Source organism: Pinus tabuliformis, chromosome 2_1 (assembly GCF_031772625.1).
Source record: "Pinus tabuliformis cultivar Carrire ecotype Pingquan chromosome 2_1, CPIR1, whole genome shotgun sequence".
NCBI classification, from domain to species: domain Eukaryota; kingdom Viridiplantae; phylum Streptophyta; class Pinopsida; order Pinales; family Pinaceae; genus Pinus; species Pinus tabuliformis.
Window position 1 is genome coordinate 152,939,055 of NC_142299.1, and position 14,295 is coordinate 152,953,349.

The following is a 14,295-nucleotide window of genomic DNA, read 5'->3' on the forward strand; positions in this document are numbered from 1 at the left end:
AGAGGCAGAGGGCTGACGCAGGGGGTTCCAAAGCTACGGAAAGGCTAGCAGGGTTGGCGCAAAGCCTTGGAGAAGCGCCAGAAATATTTTCGTGGGGCAAACTAGTGCTGAGAAGCTGAATATCTACTTCCGAGAAGACGTATTACTGCCATGTAAAAATATCTGTTGGGTGAGCCAGTTTGGCACCCTAGTTGTACTTAAGAAATATGCATAATAAGAAAACCATCAAAACTGTTGCACCAGTTTTCCCGCATTGGGGTTTTCCAGGGACGATTGTCCAAAAATAACGGTGTCCCTTGTGTGTTTGTCTATTATTTCAGTTGATGATCTGCATATGAGTTGAGGCTGCCTTTGTGTTTATTTTCAATATTTATATAAATAAATAACTTGTTAAGGAATAAACAAGTAGGTGAAATAAACCAGATAATGGAGTAGGAATTTATGACGTGTCAGACTTAGAAATTTCAACACTCCTCTCGCCTCTTCAGCTCTGGAACAGCACTGTCTCTCGAGACAATTGCTTCTTTCTGCAAATTCTCAGATATCTAGGCCAGTGTCTTCAGTTGTCTATGATCTGCAATCGCTCTGATACCATGTGGAAATTCCTGAATCTAACACATCAGAAACCCCTACTGCATTGACTGGTTTACACTCTCCTACTTGTTCTTTACATTAACAAGACATTCAATTGCATAAACATCGAAGTAAACATTATTACAGCCTTCACAAATATACAGATTGTGCACTGAAATAAATAGAGACAATAACACAAGGGACACTGTTATTTTTGGACAATCGTCCTTAGAAAAACCCGATTCGAGAAAACTGATGCAGCATAGAGGGTTTGTATTAATACGCAGATTTCGTGAATACAACTAGGGTGCCAGAAATGGCTCACCCAACAGAGAATAACCTCGACAGTAGTACCTCTATCCGGAGAAAGATATTCCGACAAATCAGCAACCAGATGATTAAACCCCACAGCAACTCTGATTGTTCTCTATGTTGGACAGCAAAAATTGCTCCAAGCACTGCTCTAGAACTGCGTCACTCCTCCAGGATCTGCGTCACCCTCCCTAGCTCAAAATCTACTGATCCGCTCTCAGTCTGCCCCCCAAAATCTCCCCAGCACTGCCTCTGAGGCCCATCGTCAGCCTCTACGGCTTTTGCGTCACCTGCGTTAGCCTTCCACGTCCCCTGCGTCAGCTCTTCGGCTTCTATGTCAACCCTTATATGGCCTGCGATGTCTCTCCCGGCACTACGTTGCCTCTCTGCTATGTACTCTTCAGCTTGGATGAAATCCCTTACTGAACTTCCCTCACTGTAACTCTGATCACCAACTCGATTTCCTCAGCAAACCTCGCCCTAGAATATCGAATTCTTTGATCACTTGGTGTGTCTCCAACTAACCCTCAAGCCTCCTCTTATACTTTTCCTGTTGACAAATCAATGGCCGAGATTAAGTCCCTAATCAACGGCAAAGACTAGAACTAGCTTGATCCTCGTCATTTAGAGCTTTCTCACCCATATTTTATTAATACACATTAATATTTTTATTTTCCTAAGTTTAGACTTAGAAACCCATTAAAAATGTTAATTATTTTAATAATTCTTCATCCAAGTGGAATTTCTCCAAACGATTTTTGGGTCTTGGAGATCTCATGTGCCTTAGCCTCTCCACCAATTTTCAAGGCTAGAGCACATCCGATGCTACCCAAAATCAACACTTACAAACCATGGACTACAAGTGGGGACTTCATAATGGCCTTCCCTTCCATAATGGGCTTTGGCATGTGCTAATGTCTCCAAACTCCAAACGGGGTTAACCAAGTATCCCATTAGGTGGTTTCTACATTTAAAAGGGATAATATGTCCAAGGTACATCCTTTAACAAGTGGTGGCATGTGATAAAGAGGTGAATAGAATAGGGAATGAGAAGGGGCAGCCTTGGGCCACATGCTAGTGTACAAGGGTAGCTAATAAAAGGGAAGCCCGCAGATGAGTATAAATGTATAGGAGGGAGCAATCGTGGTACATGAGCTGCCCCGGGCTTGATTTTTCCATCCTTCTTTATATGTCTTTTTCCTTTTTGTGATTTTTCTTTAATTAACTACTCAGGGCTCAAAGGGTAAGAGCATGATGTGTGAGATATAACAGTGGATACCCCTTTTAAGGTATGGCGGTTCATTGCCCACCAGGGGTTGGGACAATCATGGGTTCCTATATGAAGAAGGGGGCTCATAAAACCTATAGGAACCAGGGTGATGGCCAAGATGATGGGGTAGAGCTCATGTATTGGCTTTTTCCCACATGCTAAATGTGTTTGTCCCGACCATCTTTCACATTTTGTGGTATGTTTTCCTGTTGAATGTGGCCAACTGTGCGTTTTTCTTTTTAGTTGCATCAATCTCCGGAGTCCGAGGCATCATTCCAGGCCTGACCCAAGGTGTGGGCAAGGGGAAGGGGAGATCTAGCCCTATGTGGGCCCAGTGGAGGAATATGGACCCAAGTGGGAGAAATGATGAATGGGGTAATAATGAGTGGAAAGGGGGTAATATGTGCGGATGAGGGATCAGGACCACGCAACCAAAATCAAGGTTTCCTATGAAATACCATCCTTAAAACCAAATGGTCAGTAAAAGAGATCCTACAGGACTAGAATCCAAAGTTAATCTCCAAAAAGGGGTCTAGGGGACAAGAGCACAGACTTAGCCCATTCTTTCCGCCCAATCCCCCCATTAATCCATGCCTAAAAGTGTCCATGATAAGAAAATTACAATAATCAATTACCAAATGACAAGGCATACATTTAGGTTCGGGAGGCCCACCTTCAAACATACAATATGACAAATGGATGAGGGACCACATGGCTGGCTTAGGTGGCGGAGAAGTGGCACAATGAGCTAGTTGATGGTTGCAAGGGGCTGCTGGTTGCCCACTGAGGACCATCTTGGAGAAAAAAATTCTCCTAGGGATATCACCCACAAAATGGTGGGTAACAGGGACTATTGAAGTGAAGGTGAAACCTTCTTGAGATACCCTTTGCTTGCACTTTTTGTTGAGACTTTGTAGCATAAGTGTTAGTTCAGTTGGTAACAAAGGTCATATCGGGTTTGGTCAGATTGGGCTAGTTCTAGTCTAACGTGAATCAGTTTTGATGCTAGGTTGGGTCAAACCTCTAATTACATTTTGACCCCGCTAGATCCAGTAGCTATCATTAGGATTAACTACTCTCCAAGACCATACAAATACTTGAATGAGATCATAATTTCAGTTCAGACATCTAAAAATACGTTAAAGCTTATGAAGTATAAATAATAAGATGTATTTTTCACAGTCACAAAAGCTATGGAGGAACCTGCATGATGTTATAACCCAAGAACAATATGATAGAAGGAACACTAAAGGAAAAAATTTGAAACACTTCATATGGTTGCCATGTCACAATAATATCATATGGGGCAAAGAACTGAAGATTTATCAAGTCACAATAATATCATATGATGCATGAGACCTGACAAATATTAGGGACAAAATGCATGACCGCATTAGTTCCTAGAAAGTAGTAAAGGATAAAGCAAAGGATGTTCTAATTACTAGCAAAGTTTTAGATGAGATTGTGAAGAGCCCGTTTTTTAGTGTTACAAATGACATGGAGTAGCTGGAAACTATATGTCGATATTGAATCACTTGAAATGGACTATTATATATAAGAGATCACCTTTTGAAGATGTATCTGGTAATGGTGCAGCATTTTAATATGAACAATGGCATGATAGCTTAAGAATGCAAGTGATACAATTATTGGTGCAGTTCTCAGTGAAGAGATTTTAGCAAATGCAAGAATAGTTGAAGGATTAGAAGAAATGTTAGTTTTTGTAACATCAGATGTGTTCTCGCCACAGAATTTGGTGGAGAGGGTAGAATACACGAGATCTCCAAACTCATAAATCATTTTTGGAAATTCCACCTAGAGATGGCTTAATTAGATTATTAACCAATTTTTAAATATTTCCTGAGTCTAAACTTAGGGAATACAGTTAATTAATCATAATTAATTAAGTAAAAGTAAGAATAGTCTAGAAGCTCACACAGATCGACTTCAAGATGATCCTAGCCCTTGATTGAGATTTAATCTTGGTCGTTGGAGTCCCAACAAAGAATTATGACAAGAAGTCGATGGGCACTTGGAGAAAACACTTTTGTAGTTCGATTTCCTTGGCAAATCAATTTCCAGAGAGCAGCAGCAGTTGCTGGAGAGCCAAAGATCAAAGCAAAGTCAATGAGGGGCAGAGACAGTGATCCGGAGTAAGTTTTCCAGACCTAGAGAGGCAGCAGCAAGGGACCAAGTTATTCCCAGTGAGGCAGTGCAGAGGACTGCGTAGTTGCTTCAGAAAAGAAATTCGATTTCGCTCGAGGAAAAGTCGATTCAACTTCCAGAAATCGAGAAAGCATTCCAAAGAGCCGGAGAATCAGTTTCCTCAGTAGAGACAGGCAGAACGACTTCATCAGAGACAGTTTTGGGCTTTGACATCCAAGGGTTTGCACAAGCATTGCGCAGAGGGTCCAGGAGGACAAGTTTTCTGAAGGAAAGTTGTGTCGGGGTTGCTTGTGGAAGAAGGGAATTCCCTTAAATAATTTTGGGTAGATTTACTTGCTGTTTGGATTGTCAGTTGGGCATCCATATTTTGTACTCAGAGTTCACTACTTCTTAATAATAAAAACCCTCAGTTGTTGCAACAGTTTTCCCAAGTTGGGTTTTTCCGAGGACATTTGTCCTAAAATCATTGTCAACTATTGTGTGTATGAGCTATATTTTCTCAGATTCCAGCGTTATTATTTCTGCTGTTTTATTTGTGAAGGTTGCAGTGTGATTTATTCAGTATTTGCCGTAGCAAATAAATTGTTAAATTAATTAATAATTAGAAGAATAATTTCCAATTGCTGCAATAGGATTTCAGATTTGAAATTTTCACAAGAAAAACATGCAAGGCAGCCATTCCCAGGCACAATGGCATACAATCAAGCAATATCGTTTCAAAACTCTATTGAAGCCGCAAGCTGTTTTATACAAGACAGCACTAAAGGCCTCTATATTATTAAAGAGGGAGAGAATTCTTTGACAGGTCAAGCAAATGTTGCTGCTCTTGTTGAGAACCATAAACTCTACAAAGTGGGGCAGATGTTACATACCAAGAAATGGACATTCAAAGAAAATGTTCAAAAAGTTTAAGATGGTTTCCATGCAAGTGCAACGTTGCAAGCTTCACATTACAGCCTAATAAAATCTAGTTTCAATATTATGTATTTAATGTCCTATGAAACAAGATATAAAACATCAATAAGAAGAAACAGTATTGAAGATGCAAAAGTATCTTACTGGATTTCGTTTCAGCTCATCTTCATTCATGCCCATACCTACAATTCTATCTTGCTTGTAACCTTTTGGATAATGGCTCACCTGCAGGTCACTTATATCATAACAATCCCAAAAGATGAAGCTTAACAAAGAATAACAAAGTGAGAAAAATTAGAAGATGATAAAAAAATGGAGGCCTAGAACTAACACCAGAAAATGGTCTACTCACCCAGCTACTACACATATCAAGCAAGGCTACTCCAGGTGTGTTGCTTGGAGGGAAAACGGATGCATAATATTTGGTGAGGGCATTAATTGCAGGATCATCAATATGTGTAACAAATCTCGGAGAGGAATAAAACACTTGATCAGAGGACCTACAAACATATTAATCAATATATACTCAGTTTGAAGATATGAGAGAGGTAATAACATTTAGAAGAATAAAAATTATACAAAGTCAGTAGTAATCAAGTCTATATTATTCTAAATTCTAACTAATCAAAAACCAAATTTTCTAAAATGTTTGTCACTTAACAAAATCAACTTGATCTTAAATTGCTAAATATAAACTACATTATTATAATCAAATTATAAACAATGTTACTAAGAAGAAAAAAGATAAAGATAAAATCAAAGAATGTGGTTAACAAGAATATAAACAAAATTTGCTCTTATTTGGTGAACAGTGAACCATTTGAAATTCATAAAAACATGCTATTGCATATAAAAATGACAGATAAAACCAAGATCGTTATATGGAGGAGATAACTGAGATCAAAGTTCTACAAAAAGCCATCAAACTTAACAAACAAGAATACATTAAATAGAAATCCAAATGTTTTTATCATCCTAAACTAAACAAACAGCAAATGTACAATTCAATCTACAGACTAAATGACATGTGATGCAATTTTATACTTCATTATTGTCAATCTTGATGGGATGGTTCCAAAAATACATTTGACAAATTATCAATCCAAACATCTACACTTGTTTCTTTACACTAATGCAAAAAGACAGAATCATTTAAGATGATATGGAACTCTTTTCAAACACTTTCCTCGATGCATACTACGTTCGAAATGTTAAATGAGCCTTCACTATCTTGATCATTTGGATCCACTGACACTGCAACCTCTGAAATGCTGGGATTATTTTGCATTTTTATGAGTTTTACTCTATCACCGAGCACAACAGAAGATTGTTGGAGTTTAATGGCAGTCACAGGTTGTAGGGAGTGATTTGGATATCATGCGCTTTGTTCTATCCTTACCCAAACCATACTCATCACTTGGGGCAAGGACAAAGGCATGGATGATTATTGATGGTTTGATGGAGGATTCTTTTAGAAACGTATTTCACTATGAGTTTCCACTTGGGCATAGTTGACATGGTGTTGACGCTGCGTGTAATGTCCCCAAATTTTGGATTACATAGCGAGGTGGTTAGGAGGGTTTTCCAGAGCTTGTGTCACCCTGGTCATAGGTGAAAGATTACTCCATTGGTGGGCCCGGAGGGTTTTAGAGGAGTTTTACGGGTCCGACTGGGATATTTACCATATTCATTATCGGGATCAATTCCGCACGGTTTGCTCTTAGTTCCGTTGCATTCCGACGATTTCCGTCAAATGGCGTTATTAACAGACATTTTAATTAATTATGCTTAGGGTGTCGTTTCAGGTTGATTACTTGGAGAAACACCTTAGCGTAATAGCTCATTGAAATCGGGGTGAAAATATCTACAAGGAAGAATGATAAAAAGGGGCTTTGAGTGGCCGGTGTGGCCACAAAGGCGAATTAAGCATTTTTTGGCATTAAAATTGACTTTAATTAGTTTATAAAAGTCACTTTATTAAATAAATAAAGAAAAAGTGCTTTTAAATATTAATTGGAGAGAAAAGGTAAGTGAGTTATAAAAAAGAGAAATGAGGGGATCTCTCCTCATTCATTCATGCAATTGAGTTTTTGGAGAAAGAGCTATTGAAGATAGTTTGAAGGAGAAGCTTAGGGTTTTGGAACCCTAGCCACCATAGTAAACTTCGGCGTTGAAACTAGACACTGTAGTTTGGATTTGAGAGTGAAATCACTCATATTTCACCATTGAGCATCAATGGAGTTAAAAATTTCTAGTGAATGACAAGTTATTGAGGTGTTATCAGTGGATTTTATTCAAAAATGTTATGTTTTCATGAACTTCTCTTACAGGCAGAGATCATGAACAAATCTGGAGGTATTGGGTGTGAAAAGAGGAACCATTAATGTTGCAGACACCTAATCCCAAGAGGAATGAGTTCCCTTTTCCACAGGTCGAATTCCTTACTGTTCTGAAAATTCGAACTTGAAGGAAGCAGTGATATAGTTGTGTTTTGAGCAAGAAATAGAGGTTCCACTATTATTCGAGGTCGAATATGGCAATTGTAGGGGCTATTCCCTTTGTTGTGGCTTCCTACAGGAACCAACAGTCCATTCCCTTCATCTAGAAGACAGTTCGATCACCAAGCAAGTGTTCCAAGCTAGTCTCACTATGGGTCGAGTTCTTTGTACAACCTCGGTTGCGTTTCACTCAGAGGCTGAAGCATATGAGCTACTGTAGGTGGAATATTATTCTCAAAGGGTCGTATTTAATTTTTGAGCTTGACCATGAGTTCTGGGAGTCAAGTTGAAGTGACTATGGGTCATTCAGTTACTTGGGATAGCTGCTATAAGGACCTGCTTATTATTTCAGTCCAGATTTGAAGCAATAAGTGCCAAAGCAAGGTTGCCATCTCACGTGGATTTATACCTCCATTTTTGGATAGCATTCCTCTCAAACAAAGCTTGGAGCAGTCATTTCAGATGACTTATAATTGTTGTATGTATTTATTTTAATGGCTAGCTTCTAATGTTAAGTTCCATGCTACTTATTCCTTCCTTGTATGCTCAGATTTCAATGAGGAAAGTTATTCTATGGGCTTCCTTATTATATATCAACGTATTTATGAATTTCTGAGTGCGTACAGTGAAAGCATATTTGTTATTTCTTGGAAGCTAGTTGATACATGTAATGTTGAAGGCATTGTTTATATGACTGAAACCATATAAGGCACCAACAGTGAAGTGTAAACCAAATGATTGGAGGAATTTGTTACTAAAATACTCAAATCAAAACTCTAAAATTTGGAGAAAAACAAGTAGTTTTCTAGTTTAGAATATTACAGTGGTTTCAGAGCATTGATCCTAGCTCAGCGGTGGGTTATCTTTGAAAAGCCAAGTTTGAGGGATTTATTTTGAAGGTGCCAAGATACAGTTGTTGGGTTCAAAGGGTAGATTATAACAAGAAAAACAAAAATGCTTCCAAGTCAAGAAGAACTATTTGCCCAAAAATTTGAAAATTATAACAAAACCTTTGCAAAGTTGATAGAGCACATGGAAGCATGGGTGTCATCAAATGCAGTAAATAGAAAAAGGAATAGCAAATCCAAAGATGAAAGTGTAGTCAAGGACCAGGAAGCAAGGATTGAAGATGAAAACCATAAACAAACCTTCCAGGACGAATTGAGAAAAGTCACATCCATTGAAAATGAAGCTATCACAGATTCACCCCAATAGGTTGGAACGAGAGTTTGGGATGAAAGAGAATCAAAAATTGCTACAAAATGTTTGTTATCACTTAGCGAGATTGTTGAGTTAGATGATGAGTACAAAGAAAATCATGAGGCCACAATAGTTGATGATGATTCCCAAGAGGTGTGCAAAGATGATAACACACAGGAGGTCGATGGTGCAAACTCAATCCCATCAGTTGATGAGGTAAATGTTGCTCACAAGTCTACCTATGCCTATAACTTGGAAAACCAATTGAAGACGAACGCAAACAACATTAGGGAAGCCACGAGGCAATATGATGATGCACTGGTATTGGTGACAGATTATTGTTGGAGAAGTGCAGTAGCACATGATAGTTTAGGAGGAGATTCTTCACTTGCAGATTTTCAGACTCTCGGGAAGGCATTGATAGAGATCTAACTACCTATACCTCCTTTCAGACAAAGATCACCTACTCATGCTTAATAAGATATATCATGATGCGCTAGTAGGGAAAGAAGAGGAAGTTAACAAACTTACTTATGAGCTTGAGATTTCCCAGGAGTTCTTGAAGAGCACTCAAATGGCCCTTCAAGAATCAGAGTTGCAGGTTGACCAGCTTTGTATGGAGTTGAATTGTGCACATTCTTCTACGGCAACCATCACACAAGAGGATGTTAGGGACACTCATGATTTGATAGAAAAGCCTCCTATGATAATGGAGCATGAGGAGCACCCAAATGAACTAACACTTGCTGAGAGAAATGTTCCAGAGGTTTTTGATTATGCACTCACGGGATGTGGATACAGATATATTTCGGATGAGGATACATCCAGGGTTGTGGGGTAGTGCCCACCCCCCTCACTCCCCCGCTTTGAATTCGCACTCCGGTCAGGAACGCTTCAGGAGCTAGTCAGGAGTGTTCACCACTAGAGTGGCACCTGATGATTAAATGAAGACTCCACACCCAAGGATGATCCAAAAGATAGTTGTACCATCATATTTCATCAGTCAACAGAGTTTTTTAACTCTACTTCTATCTTCTCATCATCTTTCTTGTACCCAAATTCCACACCCTACGGGGAATTGTAATAAGTGATACTAGTAATGATGAGTTTTTGAGTCTGTAATAGGCCTAAGATGTTGGGACTCGATCAGCAAATGATTACACCTTGGAGTGTTTTTTTTATCTGATTAATTATCCCTTCTTTTTCAGAGACAGATAATTTTCTAGGTTTTTTCACTCACTTTTTACCCCAAAGTCGGGGTGACGGTTTGAAGGTTAAGCCCCTAACACATCTTAGTGTCTAAAGTCGATGTATATTACCATACTAGATCACACACAAAAATTCGTGGAATTTGGTTAGGTCTAAGTCGTCATTTTTTTATTTTTTAGATTTCCTGCAAGTCAAAAAATTGCAAATAAAATTGTATTTAAATTGTAATAAGTGTAGTCTAGAGAAATTGTATGGGGTATGAATAATCAACATTACACCTCTCGCCCTCAACTTCCTACTATGACATACTTTGAGGGGTTAATAATGTGTTTTGAACCTTCAAAACCCACATTTCCTAAGTTTGGTGGAAATTGTGGAATTTAATTGAACTAGAATTAAATAAAATGGAGAAAAATAAATATCCACACATGCTAAACGTCGTGGAAATGAGGTGGAAAATTATGGGGGAGTTAACATGAAGTTCCAAGGTGATGTGGACTCCTAAAATCAAGAAAATGACATGTGCTCAAATAAAATCAAATTTCAAGCACTAAAGGAAAAAGTTGCTTACTTGAAAATTCAAATTTGTGAGGTTAATGCACATTTGGGAGGATTTGGGAGAATATTTGGTAGAGTTTTTTGTGGGAAATTGTCCCCACATGGGTTACCACCCATATAAACTTGTCATTCTATCACAAAATTCGAATTTGACACATAAGGGAAGAAGAAAATGATGGCCACTTGCCAGAATTCTATTTTTACACTTGGCATTGGAGCTCTATTCAACAAATTCGAATTTATATTTGGGATTGTTACTTCATGCCACTTGTTTAATCACTTCTACATTGGGATTGGCTCCAATGCCATTTGTCATTGTCATTCTTCATTGGGATTTGCTCCCAAATCTCTATATAATAGAGCCATGGACTCTCACATTGTATCATGTAATACGAGCTATTGTGCTTGAGGAGACTCTGCGGAATTGTATTTACTACTTGCAATATAATACAACAGTGTTTGGGGTAAAGCGTGATGGTATTCTTCTCCTTGCATGTGTGGAAAATTCTTGACTTGTTGTTATGATTCTATTTATTTCCTCATGTCATTATTTCTTTCATGTTTGTTTCAAGTTATGTTAGTATGCAACTATCTCATATCAGCATAAGAATTAATTATTTGCTTTAGGAAAAGCAATCTTCTAGTGGATAATAAATGTATCTCTAGAAATTCTTTCCACTGCACTTATTTAATTTCATGTCGATTTAATGATTCGTGGTGAAGTTTTGTAGATAAATCATTATTTGGTCAAGCTTTTCAAGCGTGGGGAAATTCTCGGAGGAATCAACCCATTATTGAAAAATATTCAAAGAAAACCCGCATGTTTTGAATTCCAAAGTCTCATCTATATCTTATTTGTGTCTTGCAGGAATTATTTCAAGTTTCTTAAAGCTTTCATTTCTTGCATCAAAATATCAAACTTGGAAAAAATTATTTTTTACGTATTGTACTTCATTTATTAATATCTGGCTATTTCAAAGAGCTAAGTCATGGCTAATCAAAGAGGAAAGCTTGCTCATACTCTTTGGCCTAGCCTCTTGTAGATTATTTTTGTAACATAGTTTGCTTTCATCTTGGTCTAACATTTGAGTCCTTTTTGTATCCTTTTGAGCAAGATAGTTTCTAGGCTTTGATTTGTAGACTTATTCATCTTGAAAGCATTTATAATATCTCGTGCTAACAATTTAGTGTTTCACTTTTCAGGTTTATTTTGGTTTTCCATTTGAAAGCATTTCACTTCATTTTAAGCAAAATACAATTTCATTTCTTAAAGAGAAAATACTTGGAAGGCACTGATTATTTATGTATTTGATGCTTATCTTATGATGGTTATTGCTCATATCAATTTTTTGCTTATAAATCTTAAAGAGATAATCTATTTAACTCTAGCAATTCTCCTAGAAACTCACATCCTTTTTAAATTAACTTTTCATTAGGGACCACCCCCCTTAGCTAACCTAGGAGATAGCTCAAACGGAGAGAGTTGGGATTAGTGTGAAAGCGCCTTCTCTGACTTCCCTGCCACCAACCACACCTTGTGGGATTGAAGGCTTTTCTCACTGACTTGTAGGTAGGTGTAGCCGGCAGGGTCAACAGGGAGCGCGATCCCTGCAAAAAAAAGCTCCCTGGTTTTTTAGGAGCATTTAGTCTTTTTTGCAAAAAAAAATTGCAGTAACATTCCAAATGCAATTTTTTTCAAAGAAACAGATACTTTTTGAGTTGGGCAGCCCAATGATCAAGCTTATGGCCCTAATATTGATATGCGATTCATGGTAATGTTAAATTCTTAAAGCAAAAGTGACATTCTCCTTGATCTTCATTTTCATCATTTTACTTAAATTTTCAACATTACCATGAAATGACTCTGGATGTTTGAGAGTGGTTCCGACGTCATTGGATTTCATATGGAGAAAGTAGAATTTTAGATCTCATTCAAAATCCAGCAAACTTGTCAGTGTTTCAAAATTGGGGGGATTGCAATGATTCCATTAGATTTTGTCATGTATTAGGTATGGAACTCATATTTAATCAAGAGCATCAATCCCTCTATGTACCTTGATGTTAGTGACATTGGTTGTCAAACTCCTCTATCATGACCCTCCTAAAAATGTACGCATCACTCAAACAAAATCTTGTCTTGACATGCTATGCTTTTTCTATCTTATGTTAATGCCTAGAGGGTGATATTAATGACAAAGATCCTGATACAGATCCAAAGGTAATGACAAAGATACATCTGGATATTAATGCTTAGAGGGTGATATTAATGACAAATATCCTGGTTTTCCAGCAAGACTAAAAAGTTAGACATTTCTCGTGGTGGCAAGAGGCCCAAGCATTAGCAATAGATAATAGATTTACTTGTCTTTTCTAGTTTCTAGTAGTTTTTATAACTATTGACTCTTTCATATTTATTATGACATTTTTTGTAAACAATATATGACAATTTAAGTTTGAAGTTGGCAATTATAACTCATTAGTAATGAATTATGAATATGATGCTTCGTGAAAGTTGAAAGTTGTTTCATTTCATTTCATTTTATAACATTTCATTTCATGTTAGATATTATTTGTTGTAAAGGTTACACTTAGCTTACAAGTACAACTTTGGTGATCAATGATGATAAATGTTATATATTGAATTTTGAAAGCTTGAAACTTTAAGATTGATGAATCATGAAACTCAATATGTGTTATGTTACTATTTACTGACTTGTGAGCGTGGTTGATGAAGATTATAACTTCTAGATGATTGTTGTTATATGGTTCAATCTATGTTTTTTATGTTTTTTATATCTAATTCATCATTCTACATGCTTTTGTTGACATATATGCATCAAATTATAAAAAATATATATATTATATTAAAAAACGCTCCCAAAATCACTTCCAAACCGAGACCTTCTGAAAATGTCGCTCCCGCTCCCGCTTCCCATTTTCGGTCCCGCTCCCAAGTAACCTTGGATACATCCATCTAGGATCCAGGTTCGGTTGACACGAGTGGAGTGGATACTTGAGACCTTGGTTGAAATTGGGATCTCGGTGGGGTTTTCAATCATTTACCAGGTGTGAAGGATGACTATGGCGTTCATAGGGTGATTTCCCCAGTGACCAAACACTCACGTGCCTTCACACTTCCATCAGAGGTATGGTCATTGTCAGTGGCGAGTTAGTTTGATGCAGGAGTGTGCAAACTTCAGGAGATGTCTTGGCACATTGTTTATGCATGGGGTTGCAAGGTGGTTAGCATGCCCTGACGGGAGTTATCCAGATGGGATGGCATTTGTATGCCACCAGATAGAGCAATATATGGGGATGATGGTCTTCCATTGATGTATTGGGCACAGGAGCCACCGAGGATCCGCACAATAATGACATCCCCATTAGCATGTGAGGAGTCATGCCACTTAGGTCTACCAAGACAGAGGAGATATAGTTCACATTATGGTGGGTCCACTAGCGGGATGGCGAATACATTGGCACATGCAAGATACCATATGGTACACGGTGCATCAGCAACAGGGGGTGATACCCAGTGGGGTACAAGGATATGCCATGGTGTGCAGAGGTATGTAGAGGAGTACGGTGATCCAT

The 14,295-nt window shown here is 38.0% G+C and overlaps 1 protein-coding gene across 4 annotated transcripts in view; it reads right to left on the reverse strand.

The window, feature by feature from the left end:
• Positions 1 to 14,295, reverse strand: part of LOC149199196 (S-adenosyl-L-methionine-dependent methyltransferases superfamily protein) — a 559,137-nt gene that overhangs the window by 387,183 nt on the left and 157,659 nt on the right. For 3 of the 4 annotated variants that reach the window (XM_089402336.1, XM_089402335.1, XM_089402333.1), the window contains exons 3-4: positions 5,589 to 5,736; positions 5,381 to 5,461 (exon numbers count right to left, since the gene is read on the reverse strand). In XM_089402336.1, coding sequence (XP_089258462.1) covers positions 5,381 to 5,461; positions 5,589 to 5,736 — 229 coding nt within the window. The remainder of the gene's footprint in view (positions 1 to 5,380; positions 5,462 to 5,588; positions 5,737 to 14,295) is intronic. The other variant, XM_089402334.1, reaches the window with a different exon arrangement.